This window comes from Panthera tigris, chromosome D2 (assembly GCF_018350195.1).
Source record: "Panthera tigris isolate Pti1 chromosome D2, P.tigris_Pti1_mat1.1, whole genome shotgun sequence".
Lineage (NCBI taxonomy): Eukaryota > Metazoa > Chordata > Mammalia > Carnivora > Felidae > Panthera > Panthera tigris.
Genome location: NC_056670.1, coordinates 22,013,635 through 22,037,808, shown reverse-complemented (window position 1 = coordinate 22,037,808; position 24,174 = coordinate 22,013,635). Strand labels below are relative to the sequence as shown.

General features: G+C 36.9%; 1 protein-coding gene and 1 non-coding gene across 5 annotated transcripts; one reads left to right on the top strand and one right to left on the bottom strand.

Annotated features, from left to right (window-relative positions):
- Positions 1-706: 706 nt before the first annotated feature.
- CDK1 (cyclin dependent kinase 1) lies at positions 707-20,176 on the bottom strand. 4 transcript variants are annotated; one of them, XM_007095796.3, is made up of 8 exons: positions 20,128-20,176; positions 17,488-17,548; positions 10,877-11,033; positions 9,903-10,026; positions 7,723-7,893; positions 6,116-6,279; positions 5,851-5,992; positions 707-2,651 (listed from the first exon to the last, which is right to left on the bottom strand). In XM_007095796.3, exons 2-8 carry the CDS (start codon positions 17,522-17,524, stop codon positions 2,553-2,555), a joined length of 894 nt encoding a protein of 297 aa, XP_007095858.1. In that variant the 5' UTR covers positions 17,525-17,548; positions 20,128-20,176; the 3' UTR covers positions 707-2,552. The 4 variants fall into 4 exon arrangements, 3 of the variants coding, with proteins under 3 accessions (XP_007095858.1, XP_015399159.1, XP_007095857.1); XM_015543673.2 differs by lacking the exon at positions 20,128-20,176 and adding an exon at positions 20,070-20,121; XM_007095795.3 differs by having other exon boundaries at positions 708-2,651; positions 20,056-20,161.
- A 1,378-nt stretch (positions 20,177-21,554) lies between these two features.
- On the top strand, positions 21,555-21,661 carry LOC122232220. The gene has a single exon (XR_006209564.1). It is a non-coding gene; the product is annotated as a U6 spliceosomal RNA (small nuclear RNA).
- Positions 21,662-24,174: the final 2,513 nt, after the last annotated feature.

Below are 24,174 nucleotides of genomic sequence, written 5' to 3'. Positions count from 1 at the left end.
TTTAGGCAAACTTAAAGAATCGTGTCTAATGCTTCAAGTACTAGACCAAGAGCTGGACAACGAAAGGGTAAGACATGGCCGCTGCCCTCACTGGACTTGCACTTTAGTAAAGGAGAAAACAATAGAGGGAACATGAAAAAAAACTGCTAAGAGTGCGAAGAAATTACCATGTGCTAGAACTTCACCTATACACTCTCCCATCTAGGGTTGCTTTTTAATGGATTTAAGCACCAGTTACTGTGGCAGAAAAACAGAACTGCCCAGTTTTTTGTAATAGATTGAAAAAAAGACATTCAGGGCATCCTAAATGGACACGGCAATATACAGGCAAAAATGGACATGTCCTATATATGCAGGATGCTTGGCAACCCTATCTCTATCCTGACAACCACCCTACAATCCTATTTATATAGTTATATAAATATATTACATATATTTACATAAATAATAAATCCTATGATCTCCACTGTATGAGTTAACAGACTCAGAGACACTGGGTGACTTGTTCAAGGACACAGAAATGGCAAGCCCTAATCTCTCTGGCTCTAAAGCCTGGAATCTTTATACCATTCACTTTTCTCCACAAAGACAATGGAAGGTTTAGGGTCAAATTCCATTTTTTAAAAAAACAATTTATATATATGCCATGTCCCCATGTAAATTACCAAGATTTTATTGTACATTATGTATTAATCTCTGCATCATTATTGCTTGTATATTTAAACTTAAAAAAAAAAAAAAACCCTACGGCAAAGACTACGGACAATGCTAACATAGGGCAATTGTCACAGTGCTATGCTCAAGTATATGGAAGTCTTACATTGGTGACAAAATATATAGCTATCTCCTGTCCGTCATGAAAAAGTATAGACTGAAACAGAAATAGAACAAGTTAAAGATACTACATAATGCCATGAAGTTTTAAGACAATGAAAACTAGATGTCATTAAACTCACCACTAACTGATGGTAACGGGCTGCATGAGAATCAGCCTGGGGAACTTCTGAACAAAGTTTCCTGGGATACATTTCCCAGTTTTCAACTTCAGAACTGCTCAAGAGTAGGACTAGAATTAGTCTCAGGTGTTTCTAGTGTACAACAGACTTAAGAACTACTGACCTAGAGACATGTTCCATTTTAAAATTAATCAGAAGCAAAAGAGCACAAGCCAATTTAAAATATTTATGAGATGAGGGAGGACCCAATTCAGTAGCTTTCACCCAGCTACTGAAGCTGACATAAACACTTTACACAGCCCTACACAAAAAAGTAGGACACTCACTATAGCAATTGATCACACACACTGTTCTACCATCTCGTTTCCCTGGTTCACAATGTAGGTTCTAAATTGATGACTTATTGACTTTTCAAACAATTAGACTCCATGCATCAGTGAGGTTGCCTGCTGCTTCTACGAAATCCACAAAGCCCCAACCATTTGTAACCCTTATGTATCTAGACATTACTGAGACAGAAGTACCAAGAAATATTTACTCATAAGATGGGCTGAGTTTCTATTCTACATGGCGAGGAGGGAAAGTTGTGAACTACTATAGAGTTGCAATCCACAATTTGAAAAACTGATGCAGTTCAACACTTCACTTTATAAGTAAGAAAACTCAAGCCTAAGGGGATGTCATTTCAGCATCTTAATTAAATCTTTTGTGTGACCTTTCATTTACCAAATTCCCACCGTGAAATCTTAACTCTTAACAATGTGACCCCAAATGACTTCCATCCCTAGGTTCTGCACTCTCTTACTGCAGACTGACTGTAAGTCAGACTTGAAAGCCAAGATGAGCAGCTCCTTTGTCTAGTTATTACCTCTGACCAAGGCATAAGAATTCACTTAGACAAACAGCTTTCGTAACCTACCTAAAAATAGGCTAGTTCATAAATTTTCTAAACTGTTCTTCCCTGCTGTGAGCAGCCCTTGATCTTTGACTGTAAAACCTAGCAAACTTTGGCATGCTCTAATGTTAGTTTTATAGGTTACTGAAAACCTCTATAAATTTAGCATCATTTCTCAAATCTCAATAGTTTTCTCATTCTGAATGCTTGAACATTTAGGTCACAAATTGAAATAACAGCAGAAAAATACTCATCTTTAGGCAGGTTGTACGGTTACCACTTGGCAAGAAACAGACAAAAATTTAAACAGAGCATAAAAACACTTCAAAGCTTTATGAACTTTGAACTTAGCACACTTTCCTAAATTTTGGTGGTTCCAACTACAGGAAAACCAGACTCTAAAGATTTGAGATGATTTAAGCTAACTCAAAATTTTTCCAATTCCTGACATCAGTACTAGATTTATACTTTTATTATGGTAACATATAGTTGTTACAGTGAGATCTATAAACATATACAGAATTATTATATTTAAATTCATATAGAACAATATTTACATTTTTAAGTTACAGTTTTGAAATCAGAAGATGAAGTACAGCTTAAGTTTACGACAAAGAAAGAAAAACACAAAACAAAAAATAGACAAAGTTAACAGTAAAAATATAACTATCTGTTTTTGATACGTGGAAATGCTTAGAAAGCTACATCTTCTTAATCTGATTGTCCAAATCATTAAAATATGGATGATTCAGTGCCATTTTGCCAGAAATTCGTTTGGCAGGATCATAGACCAACATTTTCTGGAGGGGGGGGCGGGAAGATAAAAAAGAAAAAAGGTTTTGATTTAAGAAATGAACCATAAAAAAATAAAGCTTTAATTTTTCTACCAATAAGCCATAAGCTAATAATTTTAATAAAAATTACTACTACATGAACATTTCCATTAGTTCAGTACCATACCACATAAATGTCTCAATCCTCCATACTTCACCCTCTAGCTCTTATTCCTTAAATCGTAGATACCTCAATAACCTCTTTCTGCTATAAATTATGCTTTAAGACACAAGCATTCTTAGTGAGATAGAGATAGTTTTAAAACCAGGACATAAATTTAAGAAAGATATCTAGTTAACTATATTTACTTTGAGAATTAAATGGCCATCTGAGTTATTTACAACATTCTTGAAATGGTGGCAATTAGCTATAGTGGTTTCTAATGTAGCTTCCATCAAGTTCCAAATAAAAACAAAACCAGAGCACAATGTGTTATAAACATAGTTAAAATGAGAGACTAAATGAATGATGGTCAATCTAGTACTAAACTTAATTTACACATAACCAGAAAAGACTGCATAAAGTTTAATGCTGATCTTAAATTTCATCTTTAAGAAACATTAATCTTAAAGAAAATCAAATCAATAAGCAAACCAGACATACTTTTACTATCTAGTTACCCTTTGAGCTGCTATTACATATTTAGCACTATATTAAGTGCTTGACACATACCGTGTTACACAATCCTCACAACAAAGGTAAGTATTGGTCCCATTTTACAATGAGGACACTGAGGCTCAGAGGTTAAGCGGCTTGTCCCAGCAATTCATAAAGCTAAGCAGTGGTAAAGCTTAAATGTGAAACCAAGTCTGATGTTTTACAGTAGTGGTTCTCATCTGGGTGAGATTCTGCCCCTCAGTGAACATTTGGCAATGTCTGGCATTTGGCAGTTGTCACAACTGAGAGGAACATGCTACAGGCAGGTATAGGGCAAAGGACTGGAATGTTGTTAAATATCTTAGAGTGTACAGGACCGATCCCATTAACAAAAAATGATCCAGTCCAAGATGTCAATACTAGCTAGACTAAGGAATCATGATTTACAGTATTTGAGTTTCATTGACTGAAGTGAAATTCTTTGTGTTCAAGAATTACAGAAGCTAAAAAGACAGATCTGAAAGGCCTTCTAAGTCAAATCAATAATATTGATACATAAAATATCTGAATGACAGGTAAAGGACTTGGGATTTCACTGTAAGCAATTTGGAAATCTGAGCTGAATTTAGAGGCATAATGATTTATAAATTCTGAAAGGAGCCCAAAGACCAATTAGAAGATTTACAGGATAATATCACAATATTACATTAGCCAAGATTCATAAAAATTAGTTCCATCTAAAAGCTTAAGATTTAGGGGGCATCTGGGTGGCTCAGTTAGTTAAGTGTCTGACTTCAGCTCAGGTCATGATCTCACAGCTCGTGGGTATGAGCTCCGTGTAGGGGTCTGTACTACAGTTTGTGGGTTCAAGCTCTGTGTCGGGCTCTGTGGAGTTCTGCACCACTGGTGCAGGGCCTGCTTGGGATTCTTGCTCCCTCCCTTCTCTCTGACCCTCCCTCACTTGTGCTGTCTCTCTCAAACTAAATGTACTTAAAAAAAAATAAACAGAAGTTCGATATTTAGAGGCGCTTGAGTGGCTCAGTCAGCTAAGCGCCTGACTCTTGATTTCAGCTCAGGTCATGATCTCAAGGTTTATAAGATCAAGCCCTGGGTAGGGCTTTGCACTGACAGTGCAGAGCCTGCTTGGGATTCTCTCTCTGCCCGCCCCCCCCCCCCCCCGCCACGTGCACTCTCTCTCAAAATAAATAAACTTTTAAAAAAATAAACAAATAAAAGCTCAATATTTTTTTTGTTATTTTTTATTTTTATTTTTTTTAAATATATGAAATTTATTGTCAAATTGGTTTCCATACAACACCCAGTGCTCATCCCAAAAAGATGCCCTCTTCAATACCCATCACCCACCCTCCCCTCCCTCGCACCCCCCCATCAGCCCTCAGTTTGTTCTCAGTTTTTAAGAGTCTCATGCTTTGGCTCTCTCCCACTCTAACCTTTTATTTTTTTCCTTCCCCTCCCCCATGGGTTCCTGTTAAGTTTCTCAGGATCCACATAAGAGTGAAAACATGTGGTATCTGTCTTTCTCTGTATGGCTTATTTCACTTAGTATAACACTCTCCAGCTCCATCCACGTTGCTACAAAGGGCCATATTTCATTCTTTCTCATTGCCACGTAGTACTCCATTGTGTATATAAACCACAATTTCTTTATCCATTCATCAGTTGATGGACATTTAGGCTCTTTCCATAATTTGGCTATTGTTGAGAGAAAAGCTCAATATTTAAATACTGTTCTAAAAAACAATTTTCCTAAAGCAGGCCTAGGACAATTTCTTTTTTATCCTAATAGATTTTTTTGGCCCTATTTTTAAAGAAAACAACTATTAGTTGAGAGTGGCAATGTAGTAGTAAATGCAATTTTTTTTTTATAGTTTGTTAATACTTTTTTTTTTTTTTTTTTTGAGAGAGAGACTGAGAGAGAGAGAGAGAGAGCAGGGAAAAGGAACAGAGGGAAAGAGATAATCTCAAGCAGGCTCCATGCTCAGTGCAGAGCCCTATGAGGGACTTGATCCCAAGGATCCTGGGGTCATGACCTGAGGTGAAATGAAAAGTCAGACATGCCCCATGGATTTATAAGAATTACATTATTCCTCCTAACCTTTCTGATGTAGAAATAAGGCACAAAGTAAGAAATGAGAGTTCATGCAGTAAATGGCTTTAATAACTAAAAATATCAAGCAATAAGGAAAAACCTATGTCTCGGATAAACTAAAAAGTAGTACACACCGGGACAAAAAGTTAGAAGGGAGGGCCATTACACACCAGCAACTTAAATAAAGGTGTACTAACCCTGGCCTTGCCTTCACAGAGCATCTTCGCTATGTAAGATTAAAAAAACAAACAAATAACATCTAATGCTGAATCCTCCTCTCAAAACCACTAATGTTTCTTGGTATCTAAAATGAAGCTAGTAACATAATAAACATTAACAGTCATAATAGCTATGTGCCTAGCACAATATATATTGGCTTTCTATTTCCCAGGTAAAAGAAAGGAATTGAGTACATTCAGAATCAATAATGTTGAAATCAGTATAAAGGGTCTTCTTACCGAGAGCAGATCCAAGCCATTTTCATCCAAGTTTTTGACATGGGATGCCAGACTTCCTGGTTTCCACTTGGGAAATGTATTCTTATAGTCCTGTAAAGATTCCACTTCTGGCCACACTTCATTATTGGGGGTGCCCAAAGCTCTAAAAGCCAGAGAAAAACAAAAAAATTATTAAAGCATACATATAATCTTATTGTTATACATGTTGCCTTATTATTATTTCATCTGAAAACTTCTTAAAAGCTTAAATATAAGGCAAAAATACCTGAAAATTCTGAAGAGTTGATCAATTTCTGAATCCCCATGGAAAAGTGGTTTCTTAGTTGCTAATTCTGCAAATATAGTGCCTATACTCCAAATGTCAACTGGAGTTGAGTAGCGAGCTGACCCCAGCAGTACTTCTGGAGATCTATACCAGAGTGTCACTACCTATTACAAAGCAAATTTTTACACTGAATAAAAATACCTTTAAATAAATACATTAAAAAAATTTAATTAAATATTAAATTTAAAAAATGCATTAAATACCTAAATATAAACATTTATATTTCAGTAGGACTATCCTTTAGAAAGTTCCATTAATTCCTCTGATAATATTGTTTGAAAGTCAATTAACTATACACAATATACTAAATGGAAGATAAATATTTCATTCCTAAGTTCTATTCATTAGGTTAAAAAACACTATACAAACATACCAACTCTTTTCTTGCTTTTCAAATCATTAGAGGAAAAGGATAAAAAAAAAGTCAAGATAGCATTCACTTTTCAAAAAAACCAAAAAGGCAATTGATAATAAATTCAGTGTGGCACCGTACAAATGAATGAATACTGCTTACATGCTACCAATGTTAAGTCAGGGACTCCTGGGTGGCTCAGTCAGCTAAACGTCTAACTCTTGATTTCTGCTCAGGTCATGATCTCAGTTTATGCATGAGCTCAAGCCCGGTATGGAGCCTGCTTGGAATTCTCTCCCTCTCTCTGCCCCTACTCCACCAGCACTTGCTTGTGCTTTCTCTCAAAATAAACTTAAAAAAATAAAAACATAAGTCAAATAACAGTGGTCTAGGGGTAATCTATTATTTTACTATCTATAATTTGTCACGGCAAAAATATCATCTCTAACTTAAGCATCTGTTTAAGCCAATGGGAACCAAATAATCTTTATTTATACAGCTATGGGAAAAATAATAAAAAGGGATGATAAAAAGAAGCCAAGACATCTAACCAAATGAACACTGTTCTAAGTTTTGATTTGAAGATAGTCTTTGGGCTCAGGGATAGACAACCCCACAGAAGACAGTTTTCCAGAAGCTCTCTATTATACAATTCAATATTCCCTTTCTCTCCAGAAATAACAAATGAAATGCCATGTCATCTGTATTAACACTGAAAACCGTTATAGTAGCTTCTAAATGTACCTGAAACAGTAACCCTTAGGTAAAAAAAACCTGTCTTTTAACCAATTTGTGTACCAGAGGATCCAAGCAGGAGACAAAAAACACACAGGCGATTTGCATGGGTAAAATTTACTAAGAAAGATTCTAAACTAAGAGAGGGTTAGAATAAAGAGACTGACTAATAAGAAATAATAATTTCTAGAACTGTAGCAAGGATAACCCCTTCCTCCTGCAGTGCCTCTCCAACACCATCCACTGACATCACACCTACTGGCAAAGAAATAATATTTAAAGGTCTGAGTTAGATTTTCACATAACATGCAGTGAAGGGTGAGTTTGGAGCTGAGAGGCAATAAATTAATCCTGCACAATGGAAACCTTTATTATTTCTTTCTTGACTTAAAAAACAAATACAGAAAACAATCCAGCAATCACACATACTCTAAAACACAAAAACCACTATTCTACATACCTCATGTGTATATACTCTAATAGGTATTCCAAAAGCTCTGGCGAGGCCAAAATCAGCCAATTTAATTGTTCCTTTGTCATCAATCAATAGATTTTGAGGTTTTAAGTCTCTGTGCAAAACTCTTCTGGAGTGGCAAAACACAATCCCTTGTAGAATTTGGTACAAGTAACTCTGGAAGAAGGAAACATAAGTTAGAAACTTAACTGTACCACACAATAATTTTCTAAATAATCTTGGTGGGTTTGTTTCAAAGATATAAGAAATTATAATGCAGGTAAACAATTTAACTGCCACAAAAGCTTTCAGGCCATTTGAGACTAGCAAGCAGCATTTGGGGAGAGAAGCCCACTGATATGCTAAGATATTCACCTTATGGACACATCCATATGAACTCATTTAGTCTTCTACTATTTTTCATCTCTCATTCTTTTTTCATCTCTTATTCTTAAGTCCTAATTAGTTTTCTGTATAGAAAGTTTTGTAAACTTTTATCTATATACTTATAGCAACTCTAATTTTATTAAGATTTGTCCATCTCTATTTCTTATTACATATTCATTTCCTCTTTAGAAACCCTGGTCACAGATTCCAAAAGAAATAACAAACAGGATATTATGATTATATATTTAAATAGAGACAATTATTATAACATGCTATTTATTAGTTCAGAGAAAAGTATTATACAAGACAGGTGTTGCCAAGACAACGTAATTGTCATTTGAAGCAACATGAATATTACAGAAATCTGAAGTATACATAGTAACAATATTGACTTATAAAGTTCAAAATTATAAAATAATACATAAAATCAACTGTTGGAACAAATGGCTAACCATTAAGATCCCTAGTTCTTTATACCAAAATAAAACTTTGATCCATCCACACAGTTTAACACAAACAAAAGGGAGGTGTGGCAACCTACTAAAAAATATTGTCAAGTATTGTTCTAGCATACACGATGTTTGAAAGACATATAAGCTAAAGTCCAAAAGTTATGTATAAGACTGTTAAATATATGATAAAAATTATTAATGGTATATGCCATTAACAAGTCAAAACAACAAAAGAAAAAAGGAATAAAGGGAGTATTATCAACATGTTAGCAAAAAAGGACCTTAGAGACCAGTGAAAAAATATCCTAACAGAAACATCAATGAAGATGTTTATAAAAAGGCTAAAAAATGAAAAATTATTAAATGAGATACAAAATATTTGCCTTTTTCACATGATGGACTGATAAAATATTTAAAAGATTGATAAAGCTAGGTACTAAAACAGTAACTGTTACCCACCACAATGAGTAAACTGCTACAAGTCTTTGGAGGGCAACAGGCACTATCATGATTTTAAATGTAAATAAACATCTTCAACTCATTGATTCAAGTTATAAGAACTTATCCTATAAAATTGCAAATGAAGATCAATATACATAAGGATTCACTGCAGCATTGTTCCTAAGAGCATGAATCACCAAGCTGGAAAACAATTTCAATGTTTATTAGTATGGAACTGGTTTAAATAATCAGATCAAACATTTAGGTAAACAGGCAAGGCTATATGTTGAATGTTTCACAGAAAAAGGGTTTTACAGTTTTGTAAAACAGCGTATGTATGTACACAAAGTTGACATGCAAGTGTCTATAAGACTATTAAAAAACTAACAATGGGTACCTACCTCTGAGAAGTGGTTTGGTAGAGTTAGTGTAAAGATAAGACATATCCACATATACACTTCAGTGCTTTTAAAAAAATTATACATTTATAATTTAGAAATTATACATTTATAATATAGAAATGTCTATTGTAAATTAACCAAAACATTCAAAACCAGAATAAAATAAAACCACTTGCCATCATTACCTTACCCCAAGCTTTTGTTACATTGTTTCACACATATCTGACCCTCAAATAAAGACCAAAACATCCTAGCTTCCAACAATGGAATACATACCTACTGGTTTTGTTGTCTCAGGCACAACTTTTCACTCTACAACTAGAAGCAGTATCTAGTAATAAAAGGGGTAACAATCTAACCTATAGACTGTGGAAAAAAAATCTTCCTAGTTCTATTTCCTAACACTCTTTCCAAGGATATTCCCCCAAAACACAGGAACTTCTACAGAATAGACACTTTACACTCACAATGGATAAATACTAATAAACTTAAGTAAGCTTTTTACCTTAACAAGTGAAGATTCCATGAACTGACCAGGAGGGATGGAATCTAAGTATTTCTTGAGATCCATGGAAAGGAATTCAAAGATGAGATATAACCTGGAATCTTGCATAAGCACATCTTGAAGACTGAAGAACAAAACAATTATATGGAAAAAAATATCTACGAAACATTTTTGACCTCTCACAAAATAAAGCTTCCATAAACTTAACAGTGGCTATCACAGAAAGTGAAGCTTTAAGAAATTTTCTGTAACAACAAAAAGTACATACTGTTTTGGGAAAGAAGAGATGGTAGCTTCCCTAGTAATGAAAACCTTAGTTCTAAACTAGAATTTGAGAAAGGACTCTCAGGGCAGCAACTGAAAATTAAGTAACATTATACAGAAGGTACTAACTGTCAAACCACTTCTATTACAAAAGAACATTTCTAGGTTGACTACTTGTTGCTCAGAGTTTGTTTTTTCACTGAAGTGAATTACAGAAATAAATTTTAAAATTTATTAGGAACCTTAACAGTTGCTCATTATCTCCAACCCCAGAAAAATGCAATTTAACCGTAACTTGGCCTGTTAGGAAACACCCTCCCTCCCCGCCAATACCAATCCAAATAGTTAAAAGAAAGAAAAACACTTTTCTTTTTCATCTGACAGAACTACCTGTCTTAGGACTCTGATTAAGAGGTCTTCAAGGACCAAAGCTCAGACTGGTATAGGTGATAAAGGTCTGTGAAAAAGGACTTTTTTCTCCCTTGGCTGGTTTACCTTGAGTTTTCAGCTCCCAATACTAATCTCTTATCACCCTGCTCCTGTTTTAACAGCCCATTTACCTATGCCTGGCACCCCCAATTAACAAAAATAGTAGGGTTCTCTTCTGCTCAGCAATTAGACCAGATATTAAACAAATGTAAAAATTTCTACGTTGAAATTCACACTTGAAATAGTATGCGGAAAATGGTTTAAATTCAAATATACCATACCTGACTATATTTGGATGACGAAGTTCTTTTAATAGAGAAATTTCCCGAATTGCGGTACTAGGAACCCCTTCCTCTTCACTTTCTAGTCTGATTTTCTTCATGGCTACCACTTGACCTGTAGTTTTGTGTCTACCCTTATACACAACTCCATAGGTACCTGAAATAGACAAAGTAAATGTCTACTATACGACACCCTCCACAAACTAACATTTTACAAAATGACTCATCTTGTAAAATGTCATGTGATAGAAATGTCTACTGTGACCAGCTAGGAAGTATACTCATGATGATACTCTCATCACTTCCAAAAAGAAATTGCGGGTAACTACAACCTATCACATCTATAGTTTAGAAATAAAGTTCATGTAGTCATCACAATTTTCCCATACATTTAAATAACAAGTAATTTCCCAGCACATTTTAGAGAAGAAAACGGATCCTTTGCAGATCGAAATTTATCTCTTTTCAAATATCCAATCTAACAATAAAGCAGGCATAAAATACAGGGTGAGGATTTGGGCTGAGGAATTATTAACAGGAGTCACTGTGACACTTTCAGAAAACTTTGTATAGACTGCTTTATGCATATCAAATACATACTCAACCCTTATCTAAAAAAGAATGGGGCTAAAATATTTTATTAAATATTTATTAAATATGGAGCACCTGGGTGGCTTAGTCGGTTTAAGCATCTGACTTTGGCTCAGGTCATAATCTCAAGGTTCATGAGTTCAAGCCCAGCATCAAGCTCTCTGCTATCAGCACAGGGCCTGCTTCAGATCCTCTGTCTCCCGCTCTCTCTGCCCTTCCACTGCTCATGCTTTTAGTCTCTCAAAGATAAACAAACATTACAAAATATATATTTATAAAATCTATTAAAGTTCACAATATCTACTATATAGTAGGAAAGCCTCCCACCCATTCTGAAGTTAACAAGAACACTGATTTGGATATATAGGCTTCAGATAAGGAGTAACAATGTCAATATACGGGATCTTGGGCAGGAGAAGGGTGGATACAGAGGACAGAAGTGGCAATATTAAGGGAGGCAGATTAGTTGATTTAAAAAGTTCATATACAGGACACATTTAGTCCCCAGATTTAGTGCGTTTTAAAACCGGAGTGGGAGGGGTGCCTGGTTCAGTAGGTGAAACATGTGACTCTTGATCTCAGGGTCATGAGGATAAGCCCCATGATGGGCGTGAAGCCTACTTAAAATTAAAATAAACAGGGGCACCTGGGTGGCTCAGTTAGGGATTCGATTTTGGCACAGGTCATGATCTCGCAGTTTGCGAGTCCAAGCCCCAAGTTGAGGTCTGTGCTGACAGCTCAGAACCTGGAGCTTGTTTTGGATTCTGTGTCACCTACTCTTTCTGCCCCTTCCCTGCTCATGCTGTCTCTCAAAAATAAACATTAAAAAAAATTTTTCAAAGTAAAATAAATAAATAAAATCTTAAATAAATACAATCTTTAAACTGGAATTGGAAAATTTAGGGAGATCCTGAACTGCTTGACTATACATAAAATTTTACTGAATACCTTATTCTTCTGTAACATCAGTATAACTTCAAAAGTGATTAGAGTACATTTTTCTAAAGAGATCTATTATAGTTTTTACCAGTTTCTCCAAAGGTAGCAATGTTTTTAAAAAGGCTAAGAACTACTATCAAATTATCTACTGGCTTAATTAGATTATTAGAGATGGTTTGGTGAGTGGCAAACTGATGTTATATAAACTTTGTTCTAATTTTGTTTTAAGATTTTATTTTTGAGTAATCTCAACACCCAACATAGGGCCTGAACTCATAACCCTGAGATCCAAAGTTGCATACTTTACCAAGTGAGCCAGCCAGGATCCCCTAATTTTGTTTTAAAGAGAAATTCTAGGGGTGCCTGGGTGGTTCAGTTAACTGACTTAGGCTCAGGTCATGATCTCATGGTTCGTGAGTTCAAGCCCCATGTCAGGCTCTGTGCTGATGGCTCAGAGCCTGAAGCCTGCTTCAGATTCTGTGTGTGTGTGTGTGTGTGTGTGTGTGTGTGTGTGTACGTGCCCCTCCCCCACTCATGCTGTCTCTTTCAAAAATAAACATCCAAAAAAAAAGTTTTTTTAATTCTATACAATAGTGGGTCTTCCTAAATACTGGTGTCATTTTAAACACAGAATTTGACTAAAGAGCCATTTCACATTATTTTGATTAAATCTGGATTAACTGTGACTCTTGGACAACCAAAGTCATTCCAGATTTTAAAAACCTCAATTTTATGGATCTTTACAACCATCTTTAAAAATTGGTAACTTTCTGTACACTTAAAATCTGTCCATTTTTTGGGTATAAATCATACTTGCATCAAAAAACACAAAAGTAGTTAAGTCAGAAGCACAATCACCTGGCACACTGTGAAAGCAGACTCGGGAAAAATCATCACTTGCATAAATATAGTACAAGCAGTTAATGGTAAATTCAGGACTAAATTTTTCCCCCCTAATATTCTTTCTTTCCTTCAAGTGTACAACCTCCTCGAGGTCTAAAATTTACTCATAACAATTAATTAACTTATAGCCAACACTTAGTATTTACCTAATTTTAGAAATCACAAGTGCTCTATGGTTCTCTTCTTTCTCTTTTTGAGCCATTACCCCTCATAACTACTGGTACAGAGCTCTAGTTAAACAGACCAGAATGATTCTACTAGGCAATTACCAAAAATTATTTATAAGATGCATGCATGGTATGTACTCTGAAATGAATTAAACATTACTAAATTTTTAAAAATGTTATAGTCAAAGTTACGGAGACTCTAAATGCTAAGCACAAAACCTTTATTTAACACATGTTTATTGAGTGAATAAAGGCCAAGTTAGGTCCCACATCATGGATATAGCTACCATGATCCAAAAAGATGTTTTCTCATGATAGAGTTCAAAAACTAAAGTGACAACACTCAGATCTTTGTAATTTAGAATAAACCAGAAAATGTCTTTGTAATAACTGAAATAAGAAAAGTCTATATTTAAGAAATGAATCAGGTTGTCAAAAACTCAAAGTATCAGGGCGCCTGGGTGGCTCAGTCGGTTGAGCATCCGACTTCGGCTAAGGTCATCATCTAGCGGTCTGTGAGTTCAAGCCCCGCGTGGGGCTCTGTGCTGACAGCTCAGAGCCTGGAGCCTGCTTCGGATTCTGTGTCTCCCTCTCTCTCTGACCCTCCCCCGCTCATGCTCTGTCTCTCTCTCTCTGTCAAAAATAAATAAAACATAAAAAAAAAATTTAATAAAAAAAAACTCAACGTGTCAAGATAGAAAAGGTAGGGGAACTATTCTAAGTTAGAAAAGATTAAGGAGATATCAATCACTAAATGAAATGCAGAACACTGACTAGATCTTCAGAAGATACATGTAGAAGTATTAGAAGTAAGACATATCTGCAGCCACCCTGGAAAACAGTATGGAGGTTCCTCAAAAGTCAAAAATAGAACTACCCCTCAACCCAGCAATTGTGCTACTTGGTATTCATCCAAAGGATACAAAAATGTTGATTTGAAGGGGCACATGCACCCCAATGTTTATAGCAGCACTATCAACAATAGCCAAAGTATGAAAACAACCCAAATGTCCATCGACTGACGAATGGATAAAGAAGATGTGGTATACATATGTACAACGAAATATTATTCGGCAATGAGAAAGAATGAAAGATTGCCATTTGCAACAATGTGGATGGAACTAGAGTATATTATACTAAGTGAAGTCAGTCAAAGACAAATATCAGGATTTCACTCATGTAGAATTTAAGATACAAAGCAGATGAACATAAGGGAAGGAAAGAAAAAATAAGACAAAAACAGAGAGGGGGGCAAATCTCAAGAGACTCTTAAATACAGAGAACAAACTGAGGGTTGCTGGTGGAGTTGGGTGGGAGAAGGGCTAAAGGGGTGAGGGGCATTAAGGAAGACACTTATTGGGATGAACAGAGGGTGTTAAATGTAAGTGATGAATCAGTAAATTCTATTCCTCAAATTATTATTACACTATGTTAACGAACTTGGATTTAAATTAAAAAAAATAAAAAGTAAAGCACACCACTACAACTTACTTTACACTGGTCAACAGAAAAACAATATGCTAAAACACAGATAATAAAGTAAATGTGACAAAACTAACATCTTGGTAAAATGTATTACAGGTTCATTACATTTATCTTTCAACTTCTCTGTATGTTTGGAAATAAAATAAAAAGTTGAGGGAAAGAAATTTAACTTTTCAAATCAGTACTATAATGTTAAAATTTGACCAGGTATCTGGCAAAAAGCAAAAGAAAATACTGTGTGAAAGATATCGTCTAGGCCTTAAATTATTTGTACAATTTATTTTTTCAAAAACAATGTCCACCAAAGGGGTGCCAGGGTGGCTCAGTTAGTTGAGCGTCCAACTTCAGCTCAGGTCATGATCTCACAGCTCGTTGAGTTCAAGCCCCACATCGGGCTCTGTGCTGACAGCTCAGAGCCTGGAGCCTGCGTCAGACTCTGTGTCTCCCTCTCTCTCTTCCCCTAACCCACTCACATTCTGTCTCTGTCTCTCTGAAAAATAAATAAACATTAGAAAAAAAAATTTAAGAAAAAAAAAAATGTCCACCACATAATCTAAAACTGCCAGGCACTGGAGTAGTCAAAACAATACAAGCCAGAAGAAGAAACAGGAAAAAACACTAAGGGAAACTGATGTTATTATCAAATATTTGACTACATCCAATAGTGCTGGACACTACTGCCAGGCACTGTTCAAACAGCTGTGAACAAGACAAAATCCCAAACCTCACAAAGCTTACTTACAGTGTAGCAAAGAAAAAGGATATTAAGGAAAACAAATTGAAAGAATTGCCATTGCCAAAGGTCCAGAGGTCAAAGAACAAGGCATATGAGGAGGTATCATGTAGAAGAATTGGGGAGGCTTGTAACTCCAGTAAATAGACTACATTTCAGATTATGCTCTGAACCACTATTTGTAGTAGCAATTACAGTACCTTCCTCAAGAGTCAAATCTGCAGTCTCTTGCATGTTAGGAGTTCCAGAGTTTCAAAGAAAAACACATTTACACAAAAAGAATGTTTCTTTTTATTCCAAACTAAAAATCAGAACTCATTAAATTCTCTAAGACTTAAGAAAAACTCAAAGCAGAAAACATTAAGTCTGTTAATCAAACCTATTTTTAACTCAGAAACAAGACTAGCTTAGTTGACCAGGTGTTAATAAAGTATCTAAGTGATTTTTTTAAAAAATCATCTAACATTTGTAAGTTAAGAACAAGAATCGATTTCTAACCCAACCACCACCCAAACATATCATTAGTATCTTACCAAATTCTTTTTAGTATTCTGCCCTTGGCTTTTTAGTAGTACTCCTTGTACAAGTATAGTTTTGGAGAACACTAACAATACACTAGTCAGAAACATCCCTGAAACAGAATCTACATACATAGGGGTGCCTATGTCAGTTGAGCATCTGACCTTTGATTCAGCTCAGGTTGTGCATTTTCTCACGGTTCCTGGAATTGAGCCCCGAGTTGTACCAGAGCAGAGCCTGCTTGGGATTCTCTCTCCCTCTTTCTACCCCTCCCCTGCTCATGCTCTCAAAAATAAAAAAAAATTAAAAAAACAAAAAACAAACCCTACATAAATTAGGCTCTAATAGTATAAGTTGTACCATTTATTCCTATAGAGTTTAGAATGTTAATACCAAGACTTTTATATAGAAACTTAGATGCTCTTGGGGTGCCTGAATGGCTCAGTCAGTTAAGCATCTGACTCTTGATTTTAGCTCAGGTCATGATCTCAGGGTTTATGGGTTCAAGCCTGCATAGGGCTTTGATGCTGGCCGAGCAGAGCCTGTTTGGGATTCTCTCTCCCTCATGCCTCTCCCTCACTCACATGTTCTCTATCCTTCTCTCTCAAAAATAAATAAATAAACTTTAAAAATTAAAAAAAAAATAAAAGAAAGTTAGATTTTATGTTGGGGGGAAAAAGGCAAAGGGATATTTTTACCCATCACTTATGCCATATAAACATTCTTTAAAAACTTTAATGAAAGTACTACAGAAAGGGAATGAATAATTATACATAAGAGCTATTGGTTTAGAATTGCTTAAACATGTAAACAAGACAGATCATTTAATTCTGGGAAACTATATAGAAAACTTATTTAAATTGGCTTAATAGCCTATTGTAGCAGCTTAGAAAGTTTAGGTAAAAATATTTACCTTAAAAACAATTGTAGGAGATTAAAAGTACACTGTTAAACCTAATTCTACTGCCCTAACCTTTCCCAACACACATACGAATTATCAACAGTCTTCTCAAATTACAAATACTGCTTTAAGTGTTTCATATTTAAGATAACTGGGGGGAAGAGGGTTGCCAGGTAATCATATCAGAATAATTTCAGTTCTCTTGGATATGAACATTTTTGTGTTTAAGTTACCATGTAAAGAACATATAATTAATACACATTAGCACAGGATACCATAAAGATTTGATTTTAATATTTACATGTCTTTATGTCACAGATGTTATAAGCATTACAAAATCCTTTTTTAAAACTTGGGTATTAAAAACACTCACCTTCTCCGATTTTCTCTATTTTGGTATAGTCTTCCATAGTTAATCGTAGATACGGTAGATCCTAGAATGAGAGGAAAAACTAATTTGATCACATGATCACCTGCCACTATAACTCCAAAGGTGGTTTAAAGTTTGTAATGAGATACAATGTGTAAAGCATTTTCCACAGTCTCTAGTACAGTATTAATTTCCCATTAATATTAGTTACGTTAAAACAACACTTACAGGGGCACCTGGGTTGCTCAGTCGGTTAAGTGTCCAACTTCGGCTCAGGTCATATCTCGGTTACTGAGTTGAGCCCCAGGGCAGTTTCAGTGCTTGCTGACAGCAAAGAGCCTGCTTGGGATTCTGTCTCCCTCTCTCTCTGCCCCTCCCACACATATTTGCCTGTGTGCTCTCACTCTCAAAAATAAATAAACATTAAAAAAACCAAAACACTTATAAAGGAAAGGACTTCTGCAATTAAGATTTTCCCACCTTTCTTGGCTCTTAAAACATCAGAAGTATTTGTGTATCTTAACCAGTGTAGTATTTGCTTCTTCCAAACAAATTAACATGCAAATTTAGACACAAACTTATCTATACACCCAAACAAAAAACAAAAGTATGTTCTCTTTACATAACACTTCTAAGAAGCACCAATGTGTGTTAGTTATACACCCAAACATTTCCTTAAATAATATTTGACTGAATTTGTATCGCTTCATATTTTTTTGAAGAGAATTCAAAAGAAACATTTTTTTTTTTTTTAACATTTATTCAGTTTTTGAGAGACAGAGAGAGAGCATGAGTGGAAGAGGGGCAGAGAGAGAGGGGAGACACAGAATCCAAAGTAGGCTCCAGGCTCTGAGCTGTCAGCACAGAGCCCCACAAAGGGCTTGAACTCACCAACCGCTAGATCATAACCTGAGCCAAAGTCGGATACTTAACCAACTGAGCCACCCAGGCGCCCCAAGAAACAGTTTTTAAAGACACAAGTAGCAGGACGCACAGCTGGCTCAGTCAGAAGAGTGTACAATTCTTAATCTCAGGGTTGTGAGTTCCAGTCTCATGTTGGAAAGAGCACATTTCACTCACACGCACACACACACACACACACACACACACAGGGTGCAGAGATTACTTAAAAATCTTAAAAAAAAAAAAAAAAAAAAGACACCAGTAGGGAGCTAATGTGGCCATACTGCTCACCCATTAGCAAGACTGTTTTAATGTCTGCTAAAATGCTGACAAGACACTCAAAACGTCCACAGCTGAGAAGTTTGCTGATGAAACATAACTTCAGAAGCCCAAATCATAATTCCCTTGATTTCTTAACACACTCCTCTCCTCACTGATAAGATCATATATGTAAAGGTGACTCTGAGTGACACTTAAGTTCTATTTCTCACATTCATCTGCAAAATTATCCCAGAGGTAGAGACAAATCTTTTTAAATGAACAAAAAATTGCACTACATTGTCATGATATTAAATTATCATTAAATTAAACTTAATTAAAAATTAAATACTTTTTATTTTAATGTTACAAAATAGCAATAATTAGGATAATTGCCTTTTTTTACAATATCCAGATTTAATATGCCTAATGAACAATAAGACTTTGAGGTCTCTTTGAACAAATGGCTAAAACTTCAATTTCAAAGTTGGGTTTAATTACCCTCCCTCCATTTTCCTGTTTGTAACAGTTTAAAATAAAGGATGTCACTTTAAAATGCCTTTTGAATGTCTCCTGGGGCTGCGTACTAGCAGCAGGACGTAAAATGCCAATGGCTTCATCTCCTAGCCAGAGACCTCCAGGTCTTTAAAGGAAGCGGGACGTGCACATGACCAACTCTAGTATTAAATAAAAATACTAATACATACATATTTGTATCTATCTCTACGCATTTCTTAGCTTTCCAATTTGCACTGTACGTAACAGCCACCAAGCATAAAATTAAAACGAAAAATATCCAAATCCCCTCTGGCTCTAAGCCTCGGCCAAGTGTTTTTAAACGCCTTGGGTGCACAAGGGCCCTGGGTACGGAGGCAAGCCCGAGAAGGCCCACAGGTTAGTTCGGTGTTCCGGGACGGCCTGGGTTTGGGAACCGGCGTGGGTATCTGGCCCCGGAGCCGTCTGGCCTTCCGCCCCCGAAGGCTAGAGCAGGGCGCACAGGGGACAGGCCGGAGCCGCAGGGCCTAAGACGGAGCCTGGCACTCCGCGACGTCGAACCAATGCAAGGGTTTGGCTTCAACCAAGACCCGAAAGCCTCCTCAGCCAGGTCGGCGGCATTTTTCCGGAACAGCCGACCGCGACCCCTGACTGCAACTCCGAGGCCAGGGCAGCCCCAGCCCTCCCCGGTGTACGTCCGCTGGGTCTGGGCTCCCGCGAACCTTCCTGGAAAGCCGGGGCCAGGCCCGGGGCCGAGTGGAGGCCCGGCCTAGTCTCCACAGGCCCGGCCTGGCCCCGCGCAGACCCCCGCTGCCCAGCCCGGCCTCCTAATACCACCCGGTTCCTCAACACTCCTTCTCGGGGGCCTCCGAGCCGACCCCCGCCGAGCAGACACCCCGTAGGCATGACCCTGACCTCAGCAACTCTACCCGGCTTATTATCCCACGACGAAAGCGGCAGCAGCTACCACGTCAGCGTCGCTCTCACCTCAACTTCCAAGAGCCAGCTTTGGAGTTAAGTGCAAGCTGTTTCAAACTCACCGCGCTAAAGGGTCCGGGGCCCACCAATCAGATAGCCCGTAGACTTTCAAAGGAGCCAATCGAAGCCCAGCCACGCTTGGGCGGGCCTTCCCGGGTGGCTAAAGCGCGAAAAAAAATGGAAAGGGCGGCTGGAGAAAAAGCAGGAGGGCGGGCGCCAACTGAGTCTTAGCGCAGGCGCTTTCATTCAGCCCCGAAGAGTGTCGTCCTACTGTTTCTAGTCGTCGGAAATCTACCGTTCACCCTGGGTCGGGTACTTCCCCTTCCAGTATTAGCAAAAATAAAACTTTTTGCACTCAAAGTGATACTACATATACATTTAGATTCCATAACTTTCACTTCTAATACTTAAAGCTAGCGTATATTTATGTTTTTCTAAGTCGGTGATTTTCCAGCTAGGCCAAAGGAGGAGCACATTTCACACATGCATACATACATATACATATATGGATATATGGATATACGTATATATATGTATGTGTGCATATATGTATACATGTATATATACACACACACAGATATATATACAGATATATTCACTTTCTAAAATGTTTAGTGTTTTATTAAAGATTGCATTTATTTAAAAATTAAAAACAGGGGCTCCTGGGTGGCTCAGTCAGTTAAGGGTCTGACTTAGGCTTGGTGAGTTCGAGCCCTGCATGGGCTCTCTGCGGTCAGCACAAAGCCCGATTTTGGATCCTCTGTCCCCCTCTCTCTCTGCCCCTCCCCCTCTTGCTCCCTGTCTCTCTCAAAATAAATAGATAAAACTTTAAAAAAAAATAAAATTTAAAATTAAAAAGTTTTAAGTTAGAAACAAAATTTTACATTTTTAATTTTAAAATATTTTCACATCAGAATTTTAGTTGATTTTTTAAAACACAAAAATTCACAATTCCATGAAAGGAAAAAAAAAGATCTAAATTATACTTTAAATAATCCAGTATCCAAAACTTTCTCTTTCATTGCCCCCCACCATATTCTTAAGAGAAATTTCTGCACTTGAACTTTCTTTAAGTCTTTAAGAAAATATGAGTAAAATAGAACTAGGAATAATAAGAGTCCCTTAGTAAGAATTTCTCTTTGGCCTACCCTTAATGGGATGTAGAAGAAAGAGTGACTACCATGAACTCTACAAATATGTATTAGAAGACTCAGATTATGGGGTGCCTGGGTGGCTCAGTTGGTTGAACGTTAGACTCTTGATTTCAACTCAGGTCATGATCTTAGGGTATGTGAGTTCAACCATCAGGTCAGGCTCTACGCTGGCAGCAAGAAGCCTGCTTGAGATTCTCTGTCTCTCTCTCTCTCTGCCCTGCATGCTCATGCTCTCTCTCAAAAACAAATAAATAAACTTAAAAAAAATAAGACCCCAATTAGATGCTCTTATAGATACCACATTTACTAAAATTGGAATGACACAGAGAATATTAGCATGGCCCCTGGGTAAGGATGACATGTTCCATATTAAAAAAAAAAAAAAAAAAGCAGCAGCAGCAACAGCACCAGATTAGGGTAAAGAACAGAGGTAGTATATCACATGCATTTAATTTAAGTGTTTAGTACCCTTTTACACAGTGAGCAGTTTGTGTCATCTGGCACTATTTGTGGTACTAATGCACGGCCTTGACGATGTTATGCTCCTAGGTGGCAGAGCATTTGGGATTCACAGTGGAGGTAGAGGGTTGTGAAATCTCTGCCTGAACCTAAGAACTTTTAAAACTTACTTTTAAAATCCCAAACTCACATTCTAAATGAAGACTGACTACCCCAGAGAAAGCTTTAGAGAAGAAGACTGTTCTCTGCCAGTTCAGGGTACTGATTTTAATGAGAGTATATATATACATATACATATACATATATATGTTTCTGGGAAGCCTCAGCAAAGCATTCATTTTATAGCATCTAAAAACAGCTGGTAATTCATTATATCCGTTTTACATTCAGCATAAAGAAGACCACAAGCTTCCACAGCTGTGATGCTAGATTTTTCAATTTAACTCAATTATCTTTGTTTTTAAATTTTCAGGGGGTATTGTAAATTCATGCTATCATCTCAGCAAATACAGTTTATTAATTATTTGGGCCAAATTGTATTCAGTGTCTCTAAAGTACTTTCCAGACACAAAATTAATCAGATACAATTCCTGCTCTAGGTGGTGGGGGTGGGAGAACACATAATTACTTAGAATTGTGTTCTGGCACTTATGCTGTAATTTATGCTATAAAGTGAAATGAGAACATAGAGGGGGAGATTATGAATTCGAACAGAGGAAGGGATATTTGAATAAACGTTGGAGAAAGAATTGTGGGGGTGGGGCTTCCAAGCAGAGGAAATTCCATGAGGAAAGCACTGAAAGTCAGCTCAGATAATTCAGGGTGCCGCCATTGTAGGGTGCAGGGGGTCCTCAGGTGTTAAGCAAAGAAGGGAGTTTGGAGTCAGAATCTTGAAGAGCCCTGAATACTGTTGTAAGGGGCTGCACAGGAGAGGTACCGAACTATTTCAGAACCATTCTTGACATGCTGTGAAAAAAGAACAGAAGAGGATAGGATGAAAAGGCATGTGCTCCTAAAAATTTCATATTTATATTTTGATAAACTCCATTTAGGAAAAAAAAAAAAAGATCTGTTGGCACTGCGTATGTTTGTTTTGTTTTATTTTTAGAAATAAACATTGCTGTGGAGTGAATTATCTCTCCCTCTGCCCCAAATTCATATATTGAAACCCTCCCCCTTAATGTGATAGTATTTAGAAATGGGGCCTTTGGGAAATAATTAGGTTTAAATGAGATCTTGAGGGTGAAACCCTCACTATGGGATTAGTGCTCTTAAGAAGAGAAAACAGAGAGCTGGGTCATTCTGTCTCCCCCTTGCATGGACACAGCAAGAAGATGCCATCTACAAGCTCAGAAGCCTCATCAGAACCCACCATGCGGGCAACCTTGATCTCAGACTTCCAGTCTCCAGAACTGTGAGGAAATAGACTTCTTTGTGTAAGTTATCCAGTTTATGGTATTTGGTTGTGACAGCCCAAGCTGACTAAAGTATTTTTTCAGATGAAAAGGTTAAGAACATTTGCTTGTAAATACATAAAGTACCCTGAAGGGAGATGCAAGAAACACTGTGCCTGGAGGAGAAGGAGTGCCTGGGGCACAGAGGTGGGAAGGGAGACTTTTGTGTCTTTGGAAGTTTGAACCATGTGAGTGTATTACCTAGTCCAAAAATAAATGAATGGATGTATGGGTAGATAAATGGATGAATGGATGGATGAATGAAAGAGGCCGAGCCCTCTTTTGCTACTGGATAAAATTCACAGAAGTTGCTGGAAAACATACCCAAAAGGAGAAGACTGATCTCTCTTAACATAATTCAGAAAGTAAAGTGGTGGAAAAAGTAAGACATACAGTTTCAAGATCCTTTAATCACAGCTGAAAACATGGAACTATCATGGCTGTTCCTGAGTTAGGCATTTTTTTTTTTTAATTATAAAAGTAATGTGGTTTTTGTAAAATGTTCAAACAACTCCATAATAAGAACTTGTCATTTATAATCTTCATGCTCCAACCCTCATACCTCTAACAAAGAGACAGAAAGAGGAATTATGGTTAAGATGTTGGCATCCATACTGTAAACCCATGTGCGTCAACCTATCTCAATCTTTCATTGGAAATTCAGGAAATGAGCATGGGGTCAGGAATAGAAATGTGTTCACCAATGATTAAGGATCAAAGGTAACAGATGAATAGATGCATGTCTTCCCATACAGGTGGGGAGCAAATCCTTAAGGTGTGATAGGTAAAGGCTGCTTTGTGCAGAGCATGGTGGTTATTAGGAATAGTTGTGAGTATGGTGGAGGGCAGAGGGGTCAGGCAAGGCTTCACCACAGAGGTGGGTTCTAAATTGAGTCTTGAAGAATGAAGAATTTCCCAAGCAGACACATGCATGAGGAGAAATTTCTGGTCCATTGAAAAGAAAAAAAAAAAAAAAAAAAAAAAAAAGA